The sequence below is a fragment of the Ruditapes philippinarum genome, unplaced genomic scaffold, assembly GCF_026571515.1.
Source record: "Ruditapes philippinarum isolate M1 unplaced genomic scaffold, ASM2657151v2 ctg587_1_1_1_1, whole genome shotgun sequence".
Classification (NCBI taxonomy): domain Eukaryota; kingdom Metazoa; phylum Mollusca; class Bivalvia; order Venerida; family Veneridae; genus Ruditapes; species Ruditapes philippinarum.
Genome location: NW_026860903.1, coordinates 501,658 through 526,607, shown reverse-complemented (window position 1 = coordinate 526,607; position 24,950 = coordinate 501,658). Strand labels below are relative to the sequence as shown.

The following is a 24,950-nucleotide window of genomic DNA, read 5'->3' as shown; positions in this document are numbered from 1 at the left end:
TAACAAGTTAATACATTGTAGTTGATTTTTACTTTACTCAATTTCAAAATTACTTCTACTAAACACATATAATAGTTTTTTTTTTCCGGGATGCGACAATATATTATCATAATATCATCGACAATTTAATTAACATTATTTGACCTTGAGATCATTCGGACGCATCTCATGTAACGATGTGCCAGTAAGAATGATAATTGGCAGGTTATCTAGGAATAAACTAATGAATTCATTTTTCCGCAATACCGATACTATGAAAGCAGATTTCTTATCTATAAAATATGATACTCCAATGTGTTGCTATAGGGGATATTTTTGAAGATATATGAAAGTATGTTTTATTCAATTCATAAGAAGAAAAATCCAAAGGAAACAAATATAGCATACTATGACAAACGGTCGCATTGCACAATGATTATACATTACACAGATACAAACATCTGTATACGATATCAGTATTATGTCAATTTAAAAAAATTATTTATATCAACAGAAAAGATAGAAAATCTCAACCATACCGTAGAAAGACACATATGACACACGAAATGTAAAACATATTCGATCTTATTTTAGTCAATAGGAACCATGAAAATTTACAAATAACTGCAATCTTTGTTTAGAACATAAGAAAAAGACAATTGAGATACGAATGTGCTTGTTATGTTTTGCACAAAGTCTACCTTGTGGTGGGGTACGAATTGCCGTTCATCAAAGAAAAAATAATGATAGAAAGTATAAAAACAAAACAAAAAATGTCAACAGAGTAAAAATTCTTTTTTTTTATGCACTCTAGTTTTTTCTCTTTGATTTATTACTTCTCGGACAGGTAATTTAAAAGATAAACGCCGCATCAGATTCACTAGAAACATTCCGAGCTTCTTAAATAAATGAGTATTTGCACGCCTTAAGCATTTCATCTGTTAATTCGATACCTAATCTTGATTTTTACTTTTGAATTTCCACGCTTGTCATTAAAGTAAAAACACTACCAAGAATTTTGTCTCCAAACTCGGATGAAATGTGATTTTAGTATAATAAATTAGCATAAATATTAAGTTTAAGCATCATTGACTATTTATTTCGAAAAGAGATACCTTCTGTTGACAGATGGGCGTTAAAATCCACGCCCCGTTAGCGTTCTGCAGTTTTCATACTGGAGTCATATAAAAGGGTATCAGGCGGGTTGTATTCAATCCGACTTGAAGAATAGTAACAGGTATGTTTCTCTATGGCGCCCTGCGTCTAACTCTCTTCAACATAGTAATTAAGCAGAATCGGAACCTTTTACTAAACAGTGACGCCATATAGAAAATGTCTGTTTAAAGAAAATAATTTGTAACTGTAGAAGAGTTATGTTTGTGTAAGTTTCCTCCCAAGCATCTGTTCTTTCAGCAGAGTTATCGTCTTCCCACGAAATGTTAACCGATTTTTATCCAACATTAACTGAAATAAAGTATCATATCATTTTAGATTTGAAAATGAACAGTTGCAAACTTAACAAGACACAATCTTATGAAGAGGCTAGGAAAGAAAAAAAATACTGGCAATATTTATAATTTCTTTACCATTATTATTATTATTATTTTATTATTATTATTATTATTATTATTATTATTATTATTATTATTATTATTATTATTATTTAGAATTCTAAAACATGTTCCATTTAAACAAATAGCCAACAGTCTACAATGGGTGTCCAAGTTAAGGCAATAACACTTCCGGTTACATGACAATATAAGTTGTTGATATGAATCTCTGATAGTATCGCATACTAATTATTCGGTTCTTTGAGAGCGATCAAAGGGCAAGATTGATAAATATATATAAAAATATAAAAATTTAGGATCAAATTTGTACTACTACGATTATTTACTGTAGTTCACTGACCGAAATGCATGAACAAATAAATTGAATCAGTTTTCTTTAGCATTTCGTCCATAATGTCACAATTTGAGAGCGATTTAATGATAACAAACCCCAATAACTTCACCATGTCTGAAGATTGTTTCCATTGTCTATTAGAGCATTCCTATAAATACATCGACCAGGGTGGTCATACATTAATTAGATGTTTGTCAGAACTTTAAGAATATCTGGCTTATTAACGCACACAAACCAAGGTCTTGGATTTACTTCCGGAACTCTGCTGCTGTATTGATAAAAGCAATAAAAATATAAGTGAATGTTGATTTTGCTGTAAATACAACATTATTCTGTAAAACTTTGGCAAGTTGCACACTGTTCAAAGGAAGTTAAACTCATTAGTGATTGTTTAATGGCATATGGTAGCAATACTAAGCGGAGGTAAATTCTTCAGTAAACCTGTTACAAATCATAATGATCGGGTCAGAAAGAGCAAATACCAGAAATTGAACGCAATTCATTCACCCCCGCTCTATTAATTAGTTTTCTATGTTTAATCTCTGAACGGAGAACATGTCCCAGGACGTCGCTTGTAAAATCATTTAACAAATGAAATGTTACTTGAATTATAATTTTGTATGATTATAACACATCTTTCACTATGTGATTACAGTAGAGTAACACTAAAAATGATAACGGCGAGAAAAATGACAAAGAAATAAGTGGCTTCGTGTTTACATTCAATAATGTAATAGATTAGATTAGGCAAGTCAATGTTATTTACAATTTCCAATACCAAATTAAAAACAAATAAAGGTAATTATCAGAATCACACAGACTTCTGATATTTATTTTAACCATGTGAATTTAATCAAAATGTAAATACAATTTCTCGAAAGTGCAAAAGAAAATAACTCCTTGTTAAAATTGTACTAAAAACTGAATTAAATGACGCACTGGCGTGCTTAGCAATTAAATATCTTTTGTGATAAAATTTGATCAGCGTGTTTTGCGGTAGTTTCAGCCTTTATTATTTTTAATTTGATAGTTTCACAAGCTCTAAAATACACGCAATATATGAACACAAGGGATGAATTAATTAAAGTGATTATAATAAAGTCCTTACCGTTCCGGGAATTATTCTATGAATTTTTATAAGGAATTGAGAATTTGATATCTGCAGTACATAAAAACAATAATTTACAGAATAGAGTTACATGTAATTTAGCAAAGTAATTGAAAGAGTAATATTTATTTTGAATAAAAGACTCAATTCCATTAAAGGTAGTTATTGGATTAATGTTCACGTTTTAAATTTGATAAATAAGAAATTGTAAAATTAATTCATTTGGGATATATGCATCTGACGTATATAATGTAGCTCTTTCAAAATACTTTATTCTTTTCTTGTATGATCTAATGGTACAGAAATTATTGTCGTATAAATTCGGCATATGTCGTAAGTTTACGTAGAATTAATCAGAAGCAAAACTCAGCCTTTTTATTAAAATAAATGTAAAATAAAGAACACACTTTTCAAAGGATGGAACGTGAAAAAATCATTATATCTATATGTATTAATGAATGCACAAAATACATTTAATCACATATTCTAATGTATCTTTTTTGCGTGTTCTAATACAAATATATATCATATTTCTCGTCTGATATATCAAGTATCGTTGATTTTAATATTAAGTTGAATTGTTTTAGTACATCATATATACATGAAATTGGTTCTTATTCATCATAATTTGAGCCACGTCATGACAAAACCAACATAATGCTCATGGATCAAGACCAGCCTGCGCTTACAAACTCTATAACAAGTTGAGAAACTGATAGCGAACAGCATGGATCCTGATCAGACTGCGTGGATGCGCAGGCTGGTCTGGATCCATGCTGGTCGCAAACCCATTATGTTGGTTTTGTCATGACGCGGCTCATTTTATTTATCATGGTTAACTATATTCTGTAGGGTTTCTTCTGTTACGGATCGCACATGCAACCATAGTATGCATCATCTTCATGTAGCACATATTTAACTTTTTGGTTTAGTTTCACGTCGCATTAACACAGTAGAGGTCATATGGTGACTTCTTAGCTGTCCTAGTGGAGGAAGACCTCTTGTGTCCCTCCGTGCATTATTTCATACGAGACCGGATATCTGAGGAGAACCATCGACGTTTCATAAGGTAGCTGGATACCTCCTTTACATGAAGAATCCCTTGCGGGATTTGAACCTACAGCGTTTATTGGCAAGAAGCCAGCCGTGACCACTTGACCACGGACGTTCCCGCTTTCTATGTTAAATGAGGGTCCATCCGACCGTTAAGGCACAAAAAGCAACCTTCTACGGAGTATTAGCCAAAATAGGAATTTTGGGCTAAAAGTAGGTCACTGTACGGCGGTCAACGAGAACCTAATGTGCAGTAAGTAAGTGCAGTAAGAAGGTAGCCCTGAAAACGACTGTTATGCCAGCAGATTGTCTGCCTTTCAAGCCGTCACTCTCTGTGCTCACGTATCATAGCACACATTCCTCGCCAATACAATCGGCTTTAGTCGGAACATCGCCAGCTGAGTAAGAAGCTTAACTCCCAAGCGACAAAGAGGTAACCAATCTTAAATAAAACAGATATCATTTGTTATGGTATTTTTAACTATATGTCATGTATATTGTTTCTCTTATTATCTAATAAATTATTGTATTGAATATAATAATATAATTGATCATTTGTTATAATATAATATATAGTGCAGTTTTATTTATATAGCACGGGTATGATATATCATGAATCACATTGTTCCTCTACATATATATAATGTGTCGCATATTTCCATATACTATGTGAGTATATAACAATTGATTTGTTCTAAGATATCATGTGTTTATTGTGTATCATTTGTTAAAATGTACGATGTTTCCATTGACATGTTTTGGTATACATGTACGAGAACATTGCATTAATTGTTAAAATGTTTCATGTAGCGTACGCGCTATTTCATCATATTTCGTCTCTATTAATGTATCTTCTTTTTTGACTTTACAATGTATCACATATACACCATGTATCACTTGTTTAAATATTTCATATATCTCTTATATCGCATGTATTTTTTTATATTTCGGGTACCTTTTGTTTTATTATATCATTTATATCATATTTTAATATACTGGTACAATGTATATCTCATATTCTAACAACAATCATTTCTTATCTGAAATAAATGTAAGTCTAGCAACACTAACAGCGCAGAGGACATTCCTATCTTTACATATTAACATTTTTTAACATTTATATACTCCTAAGATAATGATATAAGGTTAAACTCTTCCGAAAAATAAAAGAACAGAAAAACTACATTTGATTATCCAATTATCCTAAATGATCTAGAGTTAACAGCTATTCAACTACTAGCTTATATAATTTTCAATTATTAACAACAGAAAAAAAGAAGAAGAAAATGCATGTACAGTCAACAGAAATTGTTGTGGCTTTTAACAAATTGTAACTTTGTAATTCTGAATGAATTTGGACGTTTAATAGTTGGGAAAATGGAGCCAATATAAAAGCGACATTGATACGACGGTACAAAGATTAATGTCTCTTTTACACGCTCCTCTCGGTCCGGAATCTGTATTAGTTACTTCTGCTTAATTCATTTAAATGAAAACGGAGATCACAAATATTTTGTGACATTTTGCCATCTTTATCTCATACAACACGTTTACAAATTAGCCGCGTCACGACAAAACCAACGTAATGCGTTTGCGACCAGCATGGATCCAGACCAGCCTGCGCATCCGCGCAGTCTGATCAGGATCTATGCTGTTCGCTTACCAACTCTATAACAAGTAGAGAAACTGATAGCGAACAGCATGGATCCTGATCAGACTGCGCGGATGCGCAGGCTGGTCTGGATCTATGCTGGTCGCAAACGCATTACGTTGGTTTTGTCGTGACGCGGCTCAAATGGTTCCTTTAACTTTGCTTGCATTCTATCATTTCAAGTCACACATAATGTGCTCAAACATTCTGAAAACAATACAATATAAAACACCGCGATGTAAGTCATTTGACAAAAAGTATTGCGGCAATTATTTATAAACTTACTATGCTGTAGTTAACATTAATAAATGCACGGGAATAAAATTTTCAATTCAATTCATAATGAAATGTTGTTAAGAAAATTACGAGCACCTAAAGGTTTTTCTGTTATAATGTGCGATACTCTTACTGAACTTGGCTGATATCTCATTATTGTTTAAGAAAGAGGCAGTTGATCAGACTTCCTGCCATGTTTGTGATTAGTTCACGCAGATCTCAGTAAACCACCATTCTTTATCTCATAAGAGGGAGTATTTAATACTAAAAATTTGATAAGGTTAAGATGACCATGTTCTGGTCTAGATACATGGTCTGCTTTTTGCATACATGTACAGGTTTTATTAACTAAACATTGTCACATCGGATTTTTTTTTGTAACAAAAAGATGTACATGTTTGGCGGTACACATTGTTTTCAAATGCAGAATGTAAAACGCGTCCTGGACAACACCAGTTTTTATCTTAGCAATCTAAGAACACAACAACACAACCTGTACACTCAACTGTGATATATAAACTCAACGACACAGACCTTTAACTCAACTATAATCTATATAAACACAATTACACAATCTGTAAACACAACGGACATATATAAACACAACAACAAGACAGTCTGTCGTTACAATAGTTTAGCCTGCAGAAAAAACAACATTGTTGCACTTTTAAACAGAACATACTCTATATATGGCAGGGTAAACTAAAACAAATGTCTACATTTTTAGCATGCCAATGTTTTAAACCATTCCTAAAGCACAAAACATGAATATTTTGACAAAGTGTGAACAATTTTATTCTTTATGTCTATATGAGATGTCATATATTAGATGTCGCAACACAGACAAATGCAATTAAAATTCTTAAGTCTGGAGTTAAGTAATTTGTATTTATTGATATTAGTACGGTCTCATAATCTATTTCAGCACATTAAGTGTCCAAGATTGAGTACCGCTCAAGCCGGTGCTAGGGGGCGTGAGGGATGTTTCACTTTTTCATTATCCCTCATGTGCAGACTCAATTAAACCGATTGTGCAATTTTCATGTAATTTTGCTGATTTAAATGCTTCCGAGGGACCACTTTTTACCAGATAATTACAACATATCTCAGTATGACTTACAACATATATAATGATATTGCCATATTTGTCTTTTAATCAAAATCCTTGACAAAGTTATTGACATTGATTTCACAAGACTATGTTGAGATGCCAGACATTCTGTTCCTCAGATAATATGGTAGACATTTGTCACGAGTATGAAACAGTAAGAATAGTGCTGGCTGACTTTGTCACTTTGTTACCATTGTAATAACTATCTGATAACACTTAACTGTTACATTAGTCTATCAGCGAGACTACCATCTAAACATTGTTGTCCTTTGCTCTTATAAGGAATACAAAATCGAACACCTCTACATATCCTTTCTGGTTTTCAAAGTTAACGGGTATTAGATAACCATCAGTCGTTCTTCACTAAAGACCTGCATACATCTTTTACATGTATTTCATTATCAGTGTAAATCAATCCGAATTCATCGAGTATATAATTAAATTTTGGAATATTCTTTTTACCGTCAGGCCAGTGGAAGCTTGTAAGCCAAAGTTCTGTCAGAAAGACAAGGTATGTTTTGTTCCTCACTTTTTTCATAGTTTCAAACTAAACTGTTATATTTGTATAAACGGTTCTACGTGTATCGAGAGCATATGAAACTATTAATAAATCTTTGCGATTCTTTTGAAGTAGGTTGGCTGCAAGTCAGTGAAGTGACGAACAATTGTTCACAAGTTAGTGGATCGCTCACTGTGCTTATCCAATTAACAATGCACTGTTTTGTTCACAGATAGATAAAACATGACTTCTTGACACTGGATACACATCTACGCCTCGAAATTGCTAAATGAATTATTTATTGCATTAATTTCTTCCAAATTATTGAATTATGAATTGTTTGTGTACGTGACATATGGCGTGGATAACGGATTAAAGTTTTGTATCTTATATCCTTAAGCGCTCAAGAGTGGCTTTAAATTCGAAATAAGTCAAGATGATAAATCCCCTCGGCACCAATTCTTTTCAGACAGCCTATCAAGTCAAACAAAAGAAACGTTAAAATGTTTTTAAATGAGTGATATGTCACAATCAGCATTTAACAAAGGTTGAAGGATATCTCTGGGGCAATACTATTTTAGTTTAAAAATTAACAAAAATTTGAGTTTATGGTATTTTTATTGTATAATATTTATAAACTTTACGGAAAAGTAGTTCTGTATATGCAAGCATCTTTTTAAAACGAATTTTGAATATACATGTACAAAGTTTAAGTACATTATTTTTATATTTTATAACTATGTAAACTGCTAGTTTGTTTTCAAAATTGTCAAACATGTTGTCGATATTATGCCTTAAAAATGTATCAAACCAAGTTTTAATATCTTAATGCTCCTCAATTGACGAAATTATCAGCAAATACGACTTTAGCGTTTATTCTTAAAAATAATTATTATTTTCATGCTGTTTAAATATCGTTCTTAACATGCAAGTGGGTAAACAACGGTACATTGTCGATTGATTTGTTACAGCGCCTTGCGGGTATTGTCTGATGTCTCCGCCGTGCCAGTCATGAAGTCACGGAGTCTAGTTCTCGCTTTCATAAACCGCGTATTAAATAGTCCCAGCATCAATGTCGCTGGAGTATTGTGTTTCTATGTGAACAATAGAGAAGGAGTTTGGATCACTTCATCTCACCTTTAATGTTGCGAAAGAGAGTAGAGACATAGTGATTTCCCACCCGGTCGCTTTTATTTCTTTCTAATAAAATACTACCTTAAACACGCAGTGATATTTAGTGGCGCCATGTTGTATTCATCCGCTTAGCTTTATTACATATCAAACTCGCGTGCCAGTCAAGATGTTATTTTTCTAGCTACGTGGCGGAAGACTTGTGAAGTAATATGAACAGTGAGGCTCCAAATTAAAGTCAGTCTCACAAAGTGCAATCCATTCATTTCGTATAAAACGTCTTTTTACTTATGAAAGACTGAAAAAAGCTCATTAATATAATATCCTGTAATGTATTTATGTATCTGTTTAGTCTGAATTGATAGATCTAATTAGCAATCATCTTGTTTGGTCTACATATCATAAAATATAAAAGAAGGTTTTGATTTTGTATAAATTGTTATGTAACAAGACTCTTACTGTATATCTATCACAACGTTCGTAACAATGTGAGATCAAACAGTATAATGCAGACTCTACTGTAGTGATCAATTTGTCTCATCAGACATGTGCGGATTCTGCCGTTCTCATCAAATAGAAAACCTACATTACTCAACTCGTCTATTTAAGTCTGTTACATTGGCAACCTGTGATTAAAAGGTTCAATTGGTAAAGAAAAAATGTTTAATTAGAGAATACTTAAGTGCATATGGTACAATGTTTAGTATAGTGGCCATTACCCTACCTATTTCACTGAAAATCTAGCATTTCAAGAGTGGCATAATGGTCTGGAAACACTTTAAAAAACAACAATGTATTATCATGCATGTCTTTAGTTTCCTAAAAAATGAAATAAAATAAAATTTACATGCAGTCTTTATAACAGGAAATCAGATCATTTTACGGTGATATTTTTGTTTTATGAGTTTTTGTATTTGAAATCAATGGCCCTTTAAATGGGTGATTTTTCAACTTGTTATCTTTAGCCCCTACACCTGTTTCAAATCGTAAAACAAAAGAAATTTCTTTTTTTGCCTATGCAAGAGTAAATACTATACGACCAAAACGACTTAACGGCAGCACAGCAGGACTCTGTTCAACATTATCGTTTATTTCGCACACCATGTCTGATGTGTTCGAACCCTACTTGGACCATGACTATCAGTGCTATGCAGAATATAAAAATGTTAAAATGTGCATCCAACTTTTATCACAGACAAGCTAAAATATATATACTTTGAACATTCATTGAAACGTTATCATTTACCACGCTTAATATTTGAATTGGACTTGTCCATCTTTTATTCTTGACAAAACCATTCATCAGTTTTAGGGAACTTATCAGAGACTTATACAACATAAAGTATAGTTCCATGCACTATTCACTCCACTGTGTTTATACGTGCAATTATTTGTTATGGGTTACTAAAAGGCCCATTATGCCCCAGAAATGCCTTGATTGTTATTTCTCAAAAGCTTTTTATACTTGGTGTCATGTTATAGTTTAGATACTCACTGGCCAATTACCTGAATTATATTTTGCTTCGGTTACTTTCTGGGATTAGCACAATTAAAAATATTTCGTATTTTGTATGGAAGTCAAAATACTACTTTGTTTACATTTATGACAAACAGTTTTACATTTAGCACTACTTTATTAAGGTAATAAGCATCTTACATGCTCTAAAACATTGTTGAAACATTTTAAAACTCAAATGATTTTGGCAAGTGTTAGATGCATGATCTGATATATTTTTATATTAATTATATTTAAATGTTAATACTAAATCACTAAGAACTTTATAAATGACATTTCAAGCAATATTTCATAGGAATAGCCAAATGATACTTTTCTATTGTTTTTATCAATATTTTAGATACTTAAAGAAAAGAAAATATGCCCTTTGTAAACCAATTCACTTTTATATATTTGTGGTTTTCACGAAATAACCACAGATTCGATTGTATTCAATAAAAGAGCAAATGCAAGTTTGGAAATGAATGAATGGACGAGATGAAGGTTATTTACTAAATATAAATCCTACATTCATGAAGGAATAATTTTGTTTGTGTTTGAATTGCTCATAGATTAAACTAACGAGATGATGATAGACCATAAGAACAAGGCAGAACAGAACACAATATTAAGGTCACATAGACTGTGTAATCCTTTTTTAACAAATTATTCTTCTCTTCAGATTTCGACTTGTTTATTTTTCTCTGTGACAAAATATGTACACCTTTACCTATTATACAGGTTTAATTAAACGATAAGACAGTAAGTTTAACGAACTAAAAAAACTTACAGTTCTATCGCGGTATCAAACAATCAAGTACTGTTCGTTTTAAATAGTTTTTTAAGTTAACCCTTTTCAAGCATGTTAAAGTGATACAAATTGAAATATAAACGCTGAAACAGCCCACTCAATTGTTATAGTAAGATACTCGAGGAATTTAGCTGCTTCTATATCGAATTACTACACCAGGATTAACGCTAATTGGTGTCGCTTTTAAGTGTTAAATTAGTGCATGTTAAAAAAATAAGGAAATTACAGTAGACTTAAAGGAAACTTCTTATCCGGATTGAACAGTTTTGATAATTCTAAAGTTGTGAAATAACAAATAGCGCAACAAAAACAACAACAATAAGATAAACGCTCTTTTCGGAACTCCTTAGTTTTTATCCGCCTTCTTCATAGATTTTACCCGCGGTTGGTTTTATCGCTTCAGAGTTTGCTTAGACACTCGATAAGGTGTTAAAAGTGTTAATTGACAAGCTTTTGACAGACGTAGAGGAAACAATTATGATTTGTTACTACTTTAATGGGTAAAGAAGATGTGAAAAAGAAACACCGCGCAGTATTTGCACAGTGATAAATCTACCGGGATACGCATTTAAAGCTGAAATAGTGACAAAATTCAGAGGCATTTGTTACAAACACGTTTTCATTGTAGAAAACGGCGGCGTTAACAATAGAAATACTTTAGATGAACTTTTAGTAGAGTTTTATCAGTAATGGTTAATATCTTTTGTCCTGTTATTAATTCTGTGAAATTCCGAGGAGTCAATCAATTCACTACTTCAACTTAGGATGGACACGTAACACAAAAAGAAGTGATCGATTCTCTAGTAGCGTTGATCGCCCCGGATTATCTTCTATTGTTTGGGTGATTACTGATGAATGTGTGCCGAATCATTCGGGATTTTCCTTAACGAATTCGGTAGATATGAATTAAAGATGTTCTGAAGAGATTGCTAAAGAAATTAAAGAGTTCTCCGTGGGATCGTAACCTGTGGGAAAAAGAAAAGAAATTGAACTGTTGTGGAATTTATTACGTACGAATGAATTGATTTTTTTTTAAAGATTAGATTAAAAATAACGTTTAATTGAAAATTTTAAAGGATAATAATAAAAAGAAGACGGATTTGACAGTGATAAATTATTGTTAAAAACTGCATAACTAATATTGTGAAATAAATGTGACATTGTTAGAATAAACATGCTCTTGGATAAAGTACCTAAACGATAAAGAAATAGCAAAATATGGAATAAAATCATGTCTTGAGAGGAATTTATTATAAACAGATCGCTGCAGGTTATTTTTTATAAAAAGGTGAGTTTGAACTACTTGAAAATCGGGAACAAATATTCTACTTTATTCAGATATCATACTTAAACCTGTTATAATACGCTAAATAAGTTTGTTCAATTTAACTTCTTTATATTATTATCAAATGACTTGCCAGCTGTAGAATCTCCTTGTAAACTAGCTATGAAATAATCACACACAAAATTACGAAAGAAGAACATAAACGATATTCTGTATATAATTGTTGAGCAGGACTCCTTAAAACGCTTTTGAACTTTGAGGAGTCTTATGAATAACAAAACGAGGTAAAATAGGTTCAGTTATTGTTGCGCTCGTTTAAATCAATTTTAAAAGATTTAAATTGATTGTTCAAAAGGATGATGGGAAATTAAACGTCTGATCGTGCGTGCTAAATACTTGACAAGTTACTCCGAAAAAAACTTGATCGTAATTTGTGTGTTTTTTGGGGCATTTGGAGAGAATAAACATGAAATTATGATCGTTTGAAATATTGACGATTGAAAAGATAAAACCAATAAAATAACTGTTGAGATATATGATAAACTCACTTGTTGCTGTGTGATATTTTATTATATGGCATATGATATATAAATCATACAACAGGTTAGTTCAACTGAAAAAAAAACGAAGAAAAAAAACAAAAAAAAAACGAGCAAAACGCAACAAACAATTTTGTAATAAATATACTATTAGACAACTGTTCGAACCTGATTAAGGGTAGTATGTAGGTCCTACATTTTACCAACAATATTTTTTTATAAGCGTAAAGTCATTTTTTATCTTTCATTTTTTAATCGACATTTTTGTAATAATTTTTGAATCTGTTACACTATAATTATTTTGATTACAAGACCGAATACATAGATAAACCATTGCTAAATAGTTTCATTAATTCACATACAATCTATTACTTCTTACAAATTTGAATAAACCAATTTCTTTTTTTTCCCGACCTGGCAACGTATATTTTTTTTATCAAAAAGAAAACCAGGTGAAGTTTTAAATAACGTGTGTCAGTGTATTCTCTCAATGTTTTGACAAAATTGGTGGCAATTTTCTGTTGAGATTTTTATCAACATTCTTAATTTACTGTGATAATTATCCCAATAAGCTTGATTAAGATCTAATAACTAGGTGGAATAGACTGTCGGTCACCCACGATACGGATGCTTAACATTAACGCGCCAAGTTCCCACACAAATATACACATATTTTATCTTTATCAAAGTAAAGAAAGTATCATCTTTATCAAACTAGGTGCATAATTGTTATATAAAAATAGAAAACTAGATAGATGCTGCCTGAATGTCTTGTATTTATAATATTATACGCGTACAGCACTTAGTCTCATCTCTAAAGTAGCAACAGGTACATGATTCAAGTCTCTCACGCTATATTTTTACGCTATATTTATTTTTCTACTTTTATATTTAATTAGCGAAGAAAGCAAACGCTGAACCTACATTGTTTTTGTTAAGACAGTTAGCGTATGTTGAAATGAATGATACATGTATTTTTGTATCAAAATCCTTTTGAGTAAAGCTAAAATAATTATCAACTGCGTTAGGACTTTTTCATCTAACAGGGTTTAAAAAATGTTCAAACGGACAGACCGATAGCTTAAGCTTTACTTTAGATACAATTAATGAAAACGTATGAAAACCGTTACGTTAAAGGCTGCTGAGATTTAGCTTAAAACTGGTATAAAATATATGCTACAATAACTGTAAAAATAGAGCGAGAAAATGAAATTAGAAATGTATCAGGTCGATCTATTTGAGTCGACATTCTGTAGTAGATGAATATTACTAGCGTATAATTAATATTTAATGGCGCACTAGGCTTATTAAATGGTAAGTGAATGTCGCCGTACAGGGGTAAAATATACTGTTAATTTGACAGTTATGTTAAATATCACAATATACGGCGTCTTAGAAATAAACGAGCATAAAAAATGGAGGAGAAATTTCAATCAAATATTTTTTAGGTATAATTAACGTTAATTTAAAGAAAATTTATGAAGAAAAAATGTGGTGCAAATTTGTATAGTGACAAATATCGTTCCATTTTATGTCTGTCTTAACACTTTTAAAACAATTTTAACTACATTGATAACATTTTACGCATGTAATTGAATGAAAAATATATTCCTTGAGATGAAAGGAAAAAGTTTTATAGATTTGAATCAGATGCGGTAGAAAATTTGGACATAACAAAATAATATTTCAGGTTCTTATTATAATGTTAAGTTATAAAGTGTTCTTATTATAATGTTAAGTTAGCAAGTGTTTTGTCATATGACTATACCGTGATATATGACTATTGTAAGATACTAGTGTAAGGTATTTACACTTAGATTTATCTTAAATGTATATTTATAAGATAAAATCCAAGAATGAATTGCAAAGTCAGATTTTATAACGTATCATTTTACATGAAATAATTATTTCTTTTCTGTCATAGTAAAAGAGACGAAACACCGAAAAACCCAATAAAAACCCCAGAAATCCGAATGTTCAGCTTCTGATGATAAAATTAAAAGTGAAAACAAGTTCTTTGCAAAAATGTGTAAAATAATAATTGATAAACGAATCCATCCGAATAAAAAGTTTTTTATGTTTAACATGTTTAAAGTATAAGATCTATGTACAACGAGCAAGCTCTATGTACAACGTGCAAGCTCTATGTACAACGTGCAAGCTCTATGTACAATGTGCGAGTTCTATGTACAACGTGCAAGCTCTATGTACAATGTGCGAGCTCTATGTACAACGTGCAAGCTCTATGTACAATGTGCGAGCTCTATGTACAATGTGTAAGCTCTATGTACAATGTGCGAGCTCTATGTACAACGTGCAAGCTCTATGTACAATGTGCGAGCTCTATGTTTAATATGCGAGCTCTATGTATAATATGCGAGCTCTATGTATAATATGCGAGCTCTATGTACAATGTGCAGGCTCTTCAATGTATATGTACAACGCACACTCAGACCAATTGGGCATATTGAATTCGTATTTTTGATTATTCTTTGGTGTTCAGGAAATCTATGAAATCTATAAATATTGAAAAAGTTTGTATCTTCAGCCATTTGTCTTACAGAGATTAACTGGAATAATGTAAAATCAAAACTGAATTATCATAGCTCATCTGTAAAATACATCCTGATAGGCGTTTAAAAATGATATCAATTCTAAGCGATATTTTTTTCTTCTAATCATCATACATATCCAATGAAGTCATGATATTTAAATATCTATGAGTAAGATAGATAAAGTAAAGAAACAAAAGAATGTTATGCACTAAAGTATATGTAAAATATCAGTTTGTCAGTTTATTTTGGCTAGCTTGGTAACTGACACATCAGAGAAGTGGTATCATGGGGTGAGGTATCTATATTAACAGTCTAGGATTGTAGAATTAAGGCGCGAGAAGATAATATGTTAAGGCGAGTTCGTTTCGAATACAGTCGTTTGTGGACACTTCACATGGGCCAGATCATGCGGGTTACAAGGCAGTTTCTGATATAAGCTATCTTTGTAAGTAACCATACTGAGAATGGGTCAAAAACCTTGTATTTCTACCCTGGCAGTGTAATAATACAGTCTCCAATTTAAAAGACACGCCTACTACTTCATTTGATTTGACATTTTTAGAATATCATCAAAGTTTCAATTGAAAAAAAGTTACATCTTAGAAAAATTATTTAGTAACTGCGTTAATAGGATAAAACATAGTTTATAAACTCACGAAATGGAACTTAAGCAAGATAACGTATTACAAGTTATATTAGAAAACATTGAAATTTCTTCTCAGGTAAAATTCTTAAAAAATTATATTAATTAAAGACATGGATGAAGTAATTAAAGACTGGGATGAAAACAATAGTGCACAATATGATTTTTGTAGGTTTTGTTCTATTCAGTTCTGTTAGGCATTTTCTATGTACAGTTGCTTACAACTTTGTACTGTCATCGACGAGCAACAACAATGTCGTACATATTTTTTTTCGAATCTGTTATGGAATGACTGTACTTGTACTGCTCAATGCGTTTTTAAATACCCTTAACATGATGTTGGAAATTATCATTCCATCTTAACTGTGAAACATGATAACCTTGAATGAAACATAAAATCTAGTTTTATTTAACTTTATATTGGTTTATTTACGATCCTCGTTATATTGTAACATGATTTTGTCATTCATAACATGCAGTATTTACATTACTGGTTCCCGTACTGGGTCGCATGTTCATCATTTATCATTTTGTGTTTTCATTATTACATTACGCTCAACTAAACCTTAAATTTGAATGAAATGGCGACAAGAAAAAACCAAGTTGTACAGCTATAAAACAGGGTCGTACAGTTTTTTGCCGAAATGGATACAGTTATGTAATGAACGCGTGTGATTTCATGAAATCTGTCTTATATATCATTTATATTATTTTACATAACTAGTTGTTTTCTACGTGTTTTTTTAAATATGATAATGAGTATAAAAATATAACAGAAATAGAAAGCTATAACACTAGCTTTATTCTGACTTTTTTTGCCTTTATAGCGAGATTTAGATTTAGGTTCAGACCACCATGTTATGTTCGTTTTTTGGAAGTTTTGAAAGTTACCGTAACACAGACGCCGGATTGAACCAAGCGTTTTATGAGAAATTAATGATTTTTTTATCGAGATTAAAATTTTGAAACAAATGAAATTGATGAATATTGTCTAAGGAAGAAATGGTTTGGAATGAAAAGTGTCTTTTATTTACATATAGTAAAAATCCGAATTATTGATTTGATATCAACATTTAATTTTCATGCGCATTTGATTGATATAAAGCGGTGACACGGTAAGATGTGCAAAAACAGGAGAATTTCTAAAATGCTATATAGAAAGGTTAAGGATTTGCTATTAGTATTAGCCAGATACTATTTCGTCCGTCGTCCAGTGTCATCAGTTATCATATCTGATATTGCTTCATTGAACCTAAGTATCTAAAATTTAACTTGATAGTAAAAGAACTTATGAATGGAGATAGTTCGTTTCCAGAATCCTTTAGATCAATTGAAAATTATTCGCGTATACCATGTCAGAAAAAATCCTTTATATTATTTTATGTTATTTGACTAATTTATCAATGGCCAATCAGATTCCAAGGTTTCAGACTGTGATTTTAAAATGACGAATGAAATTTGTACATATATTCAGTTCTTCCCTGTAAATTTTACAGGAAGTCAAACTGAAAACAGACTGGCCGTCGGCCCCAAAATAATAATCGAATAAATGTTATTGTAATAAAAAAGTATCGTTTAAGTATTTAGAAATAAGACTTTGTATTAAATAATGTTCAATTTGGTTATAGCATTAGAATGGAATGCGTTATAATTAAATGGCACTGAAACTTTTGAATCGGAACGGCAAAATTGACTCAGAAATATTCCATTATCATTAATCATAACATCTGAATACTAAAATCAGGAATACATTCAGTCAGACCTTTGGCACCTTTGAGTATTAAAGTATGTAAAAAAGAAACCGTATGAAAATGTGGATATAACATCAGTTTCATGTCATCATAACATTATATGTCAAAACATGCCAAATTGTGGTTAAAGGTATCCAAAAATCTGTTATATACGAATATACATCCTGTTACATCATTGTTTAGGTATGTGTTCATTTGTTGTTACCAACTAATTACTGAATAGAAATTATGTTTTAGTAAACTTTGTCTGTTTTATTATGTCTTGTTAACGAATATACCCGTACTTGTATATTCATCTTTTTTATTATATATTAACATTAAGCAACTATTGAAAATCTAAACTTTTATTACACACTATAAGAAATATTATTTTGCCTATAGCTATTAGATTGACAGAGTTAAATTCCAAATCTAGTAATAATTGAAAAACAGACAATCTTGGATGAAGAGAAATATAAATTAAGAAAGTGTCAATATATGAATTTATTGAACAAATATTTACATTTACTTTTAATTCAGGAGATATAACTTATATTAAACTTTAAATAATATACCTAATCAATCAATATGAACTTACAATAAGATTGTATATAATAATGCAGACATAAGTCTCAAAATTTGATTGTCTTGTAAACACACTTTGTTTACGGTGCCGTATATACCGCGACGACGGAAGTTCACTTGGTTTCCCGCATCAAAGACTGTAAACTACGCTTGCGCATACATTTTGGTATACTATTTTGTTCTTTATGGCAAATATTTCGATTAAAAGAAATGACAACTTCACTAAAATAGTTAAAAGTTAGACCGCAATGATGAGTATACAGTATACTTGAATTACTTTTGTTTGCACAGCGTTCGAGTAGCCATTGCACGTCTGACGTCATGCGTATAATTATGCTTCTTTTCCTGAAGCAGTCAAAAGTTGTTTAAATAACATCTTAACACTTTACACTATGTGTTTCTTTTAATCAAATATATAAAATTCTGCCGGTAAAACATCACATCAAATTCAATGGCTTACTAGTCAATATTTTATATTTTATAATAGAGTTAGTTTATATCTTTTATTTATGTCTTCAACAAAAATTGGATTATTACAGATACTCGTAGATTTTGTTGTGTTTTTATACAAATTGCTGACCGGATATAAGGGGGAATATAACATTGCTGATATGGATATAACCATGTCACATTCTGTTCACTATATCCCGTCAGAAACTTATATTACTAACATTACAATCTGATTGACAGACACTATACGACGCTGCTGTATATTCGTATACAACAAAAAATAACCTAAATTTATGTATAATTTAATTTCTTTTTTTCATTCTTATAATTTTAAGAGTATTACCAAGACAAGACAGGACACTAACCCTTACCATGAGAGAAACAAAAGAGTTTTCGTGCAAAATGACCAAGCTTTTATTCTGTTGGCGTATTAACTTTATTTTTTCATACTTATATCCCAAAGTTTTAAAAATGGAACCTTAAGAAATTCAGCCGATAAAGATTAAAGACGAAAATATGAGCAATAAGGCAATTTGTCACACGGCTAGAAACTGTATTCCGGTTAATAGGTTTATACTAAATGATACTGTGGAGAAACATAATATGATATAACTACTTGAAGTAAAAATTCCTGGGTAATCATTCGTAAGACTTTATTCTTCACGTTAACGAAGTTCTCTCGTGATAATTGTCGGCATGAAATACAAACTGACATTAAATACAGCTTATCCGCTGACCTCGGCTCTCCGCTCACTGCTATTCAGTCATATAATATTTGAGCCGCGTCATGACAAAACCAACATAATTGGTTTGCGACCAGCATGGATCCAGACCAGCCTGCGCATCCGCGCAGTCTGATCAGGATCCATGCTGTTCGCTATCAGTTTCTCTACTTGTTATAGTTTGTAAGCGAACAGCATGGATCCTGATCAGACTGCGCGGATGCGCAGGCTGGTCTGGATCCATGCTGGTCGCAAACCCACTATGCCGGTTTTGTCGTGACACGGCTCATTTATGTTTCTAAAATTAGGAGGTGTGTGATATACCAAACCTAAAAAAATCTAAGTAAACGTATATTGGGGAACAACTAAAAACCACCAACATTTTTGTATGAAAACATTTACCGATTTTTTTCAGATTATTATATATTATAAATTCTTAAATAAAGTAATACAATCTTGAAAATATTTTTGCGCTGTTTTAAAACTTTGACATCCTTATTATTCTAGACTTCAATATTTACTTGGCTAATGTACCAGCATGGTGTTTATAAGGTTGTATCACTAATGATACTGGTCCTCGGAAACTGTATAGGTGGGATGAAATATACAGGGGTGTGAAACCTTACGAATTGAAAATAAACTGGTGGACCTTTTATATAAATAAACCCACACTTTAGAACCAAACTGAGACTGCAAATATTACTATACAAAATCTATGAAAACTGAAAAGGGAAAGGCAACATTTAATTAAGATGAATATACAATGACTCCTTTATTCATAATAAAAACATAATAAAAACTAGTGTCGTTTGTAAACTTTATTATATTGTACAAAGAAAGTAAAATATTATAATTTCATTTTTTTAATTAAGACGCACCACAGACATAAAGTTTTACTCTTGCAGCTTCCTCCTTTAATGTAAGATCACTATAAAACAAAATTAATAAAGGTTCAAATATTATTATCATTATTATATCAATTAATGGGTCTTTAACTTTATCAGAACAGATCAATTTGATATAGTAATAAATTTATACAATATGAAACTTGCACATAATGTTTAAAGGAAAATAAATGACGTTAAATGTAACGGACAAGTCAGTATGAGATGGTATAAAATGAAAATTTGATACGAAAATAACAGCGCCCTCAACATTTCGCCACATTACTAGGACTGTTAAATATAAAATTGAAACGTAAATATGATGTACTTAATAATACAGTGTAAAAATCTAAGTACGCATTTTTCGGCGCCGAATTTATAATGTATGTTTTATTAACACAAATTATGTTTCAATGACTTTTCATTCCTATTAAACTGATCGCTCCACGCACTGAGTGAACCCTGAACATAGACTTTCGGTAAGGGTGGCCTGAATGTATTAAGATAATGCGAAATGAAGAAATTTAATTGATTGCTACTTATCATTTAATTGTGACGAAATTCTTTAATTAAAAACAGGCGTTCTATACTTAACATGACAAGTTCTCAATTTTATACTGAAACTTTTTGATTGTGGCGTCCGAGAATTGAAAAGGTTAATAATGAAAAAAAAATCAATTTCTAATAATATATTTTCGTCATTTCATCGCCAGTGAGTATAAAAGATAATTCTGGGGTTATTTCATAATTTGAGTCTAATTTTATATACGTCTGTCACTAAGTGTTAATATCATGAACTTTTCTGCCAATTTGTCTGGAAGGGTGGTGTCTGTTATTGCTAATTTATCCGTGCATTTTAGTTCTATAACATTTTACATATTTGAACAAATCTTTGCTATGCTTATTGTATATCTATAATAGTTTCCTTATTTATGCGTGAATTGTCTGACAGGTATTTTATTTGTATTACACCTTTAACTAACGGAATGGTGGTTTAACTAATTATAAAATGTTTAATATATCTAATGTTTCTATATTACAGATGTGATGAAGCAGTTACAATGATTGTTGTACGAATGAATCTTCTCATATTGGTCACGTTGATCAAACTGGGAGAAGGTACACATGCTTTCCTTGACCTTCTGAAGGAAGCCGAGTACGAGCCTAACTCGGAACCTATAACATTCCATCGCCGTGGTACCTCAAGACCGGCTCCGTCAGATAAGCTGCCGGTCTTAGACCTTATAGAAAATCCAAGTTCTATGTTTGATCCGCCGGAGTCGGAGCTAAACCATAGAAAACTAAGAAAAGCTCTTGGTAGAGACTTTGATTCGGAGTACATGGGTATCGGCCGTCCTATAATTGCCGTGTTTCAACCGAATGGGACGGTTACTGTTAAAAAGCGAAAGGGACGGCCTAAAGGAAGGCGGCCGGACTATATTCAAAATGTTGGAAAACCAATACGATATGGAAATCAAATGAGACTGCCAGGATTAAATGTTAATAGGAGGACTAAAAGGAAAATAAAGAAATATATGTGGAATTACACGCATTGTCCGGTAGTGTACGCATGGAAGGATTTAGGCATCAGATTCTGGCCGCAGTGGATAAAAGAGGGCCACTGTTATAATGGACGATCATGCTCGATACCCCCGGGGATGAGTTGTCGGCCGACAGGTTCTGAAACACGAACAATATTTAGATGGCATTGTCCATTGAATAAGAAAGGTCAGCTCATGAAATGTAAATGGATTAGAATTCAGTATCCAATAATAACAGAGTGTTCATGTTCATGTTAAATAATTGCTTTCATTTAAAAGATGAATTATAGTGCGCCAAGTGTTGTGTGTAAATATTTAACACTGTTACATTACGGGTTAATTCTGGTACCGGTAAGGTGCATATAGAAATTGTTGAATATTTTGAACATATTTTGACGTTTGTGTATATTTATTGAAATATGTTTGAGATTTCTCTGTACCTCGTTCAGGACTGTTTACTTTGAATAAATGGTGGGATGTAGGCCAGTCATTCGGATATTACCAAGTAAAAAGTTGTTAAGTGTTTTAACTTTAGCATATATATGCTAGAATATGATAATGTAAATACTGAAACCACTTTTGTCTAGATTTAGATATTGTTTTCTCAAAATGTTATAACGTAAATTTATACAGATTAATATTGAAATTGATACAAATATATCTGAGTCGGAAACAATACAAAATGTATAGACATAGAAAAGTTATATAATACTATAGGCTGGTCAATAACTGATTTTTGTTTGACCTTGAACAGTACAAAGCTTTATATGCTAAGCATTATACATGCATTAGTTTAAATGTTACTTTGACACAATGAGCAATGTTTCATGTTGAAAAACGACTTATAGTTCAATCAAACACCTTTGATTCCTTTTTAAAAAACATTATGAAATTGATAAAATATATGCGACTTTTTAAATTGTGAAATATTTAAACGACGAATTGTTTAACTCTCGTAATTATATCATAAATAAAAAGCACACGAAAATTTACAACATTGAAACTATATACACTTCCTAGATGAATTGATTTGGTAAAATAAATTTATCCTAATTTGTAAGTATAGTTTTACAAAAGAGTCATGTAGAGTATTACCCTATATTTGCAGTTATTTAGAAATTAATTTATGTTGAACCCCAAATTCAAATAATGAAGTTTAGTAATTTAAATTATTGAATACATATAATTAATCGTTTTATGTATATCATATCATTAGAAAATTTGGCACTCTCCGATAATCATTTTTGTTTGATTTTGAATATGAAAATGTACAGTTTGAAAAATTGAAAACCTTAGATGGGCCAATAATTTTATTGTTTGACTTTTACATATGACGTTTGTCGTTATAAGAGGCAATCAAAACTGTTTTAAACAATTTCAGACCGTGGTCAACCAGTATACGTATATCGAAAATATTGTACACAACTTAGTTAATTCTAATTTAAAATATATCTATTGAAATTTAGTTTTGAAACAAGCTTTTACTATTTATATTAATTGCTTTATGAGTTGTATGACTTGATTTTATATAATGTTAGTATTAACCCAATTTAAGATTCAAAAAAACTCTTAAATGTGTTCTTATATGGAAATAAAAATTTTCTTTTTTAAATCAATTAAAAAAAATCAGCTGATTTTGTTTTAAGAAACCATACACACTGACATGGTCAAGTAGAAAAAGTCACATGTTTGTTTTTTTTGTTTTATGTATACTGAAATAATATGCCAAATGATTTGCATGTTACACGTTTCTTTGAATTGTATTGTTATGTGAATAAATCGTGAATAATAAATCACATTATGTTGTTTTCTTATATTGGATACACTAAATTAATTAAGTCAATAGACCTGTGACCAGTATGAGGTATGACAGGAAGACCGTTTCTGTATCAAAGAAACAAATGAGCCGCGTCACGACCAAACCAACGTTATGCGTTATGCTCATCGATACTTTATTGTTCAAGATTCAGTTCCTATAATCCCTGTCAAATCAGCGAAAGATAAAGCAGAGCATCCAAATAAATGTTTTGAACTCGCCTCTCATAATAGCTGCAAGATGCAAGACAAGTAATCAAACATTTGAAGCAAGTCAAATTGCAATATCTCTCCCAAATACAGAAGACAAGCCTAGCCCTACCATCCTTCAATTTACAAGGAAGTAATTTATCATACTATTATAGACTGTCATGTTGAGTAACGCATATCAGCTCTCCTTATTAGAATTGAAATATATACATAAACGTATAAATACGCATTTACGTTTAACTACCCTTCCTTGTGTAAGGAAGAAAAAATGACATAATTAAAACGATTTTAATAGTAATTATTCTCATTGTTTTTAACAAACATAACATACATGAAAAAAAGTCTGTTTACCCTTTGACAAACTCTAAGGACATCATACTCAAATTGCTGACAAGGTTTTCCGTAAGACATCAATCCATACTGGGTTGATAGAACCAGGATCGTTTTCGACCATAGCCTTTTGTATCGTTTGAGAACAAGATATTTCTTTTACGATAGCGAAAAAGTTTTTAAATATGAGTGACTTTGATAAATTGATGTGCGAACTAATATTTAGAATATTGCAACAAAAACACCACCACACTGACTTCAAACACCAATGATGTGAAGATTTCTCCAAATACCACACAGAAATAAAGTCATGATCAACTCACCTTTTTTACGACCTAATATTCAAAAACAATAGTCCTAAATAATAGATTACAGTCGCCTTATTCACACTGGTAACTACTACTTTGCAAAAATGTCATTTTCAAACAGATACTTTCAACTAAGCACTTTGAATGAAATGTCTGAACTTCATCAGACGATTAAATATTACATGATTTTGATATGATTGATCATTGATTATACTGTATTATAAAATTACATAATATCTGTTCGAACCTCAAGGCGTTCCCTACGATCTGCTTAAATCCCTTGCTTGACTATAGACCGAATGAGTAAAAGGGACATAACTTGAAAGGCTTTAAA

General features: G+C 31.4%; 1 protein-coding gene across 1 annotated transcript; it reads left to right on the top strand.

Annotated features, from left to right (window-relative positions):
- Positions 1 to 11,126: 11,126 nt before the first annotated feature.
- Positions 11,127 to 23,751, top strand: LOC132713843 (noggin-1-like). The gene is made up of 2 exons (XM_060696523.1): positions 11,127 to 12,307; positions 21,455 to 23,751. The coding sequence occupies exon 2, from the start codon at positions 21,474 to 21,476 to the stop codon at positions 22,209 to 22,211; it is 738 nt and encodes a 245-aa protein (XP_060552506.1). The 5' UTR covers positions 11,127 to 12,307; positions 21,455 to 21,473; the 3' UTR covers positions 22,212 to 23,751.
- The last annotated feature ends 1,199 nt before the right edge of the window (positions 23,752 to 24,950 follow it).

What these genes read in the sequence shown, in the direction of transcription:
- LOC132713843 (XM_060696523.1), top strand. Translation starts at nt 21,474, where the DNA reads ATGATTGTTGTACGAATGAATCTTCTCATATTGGTCACGTTGATCAAA.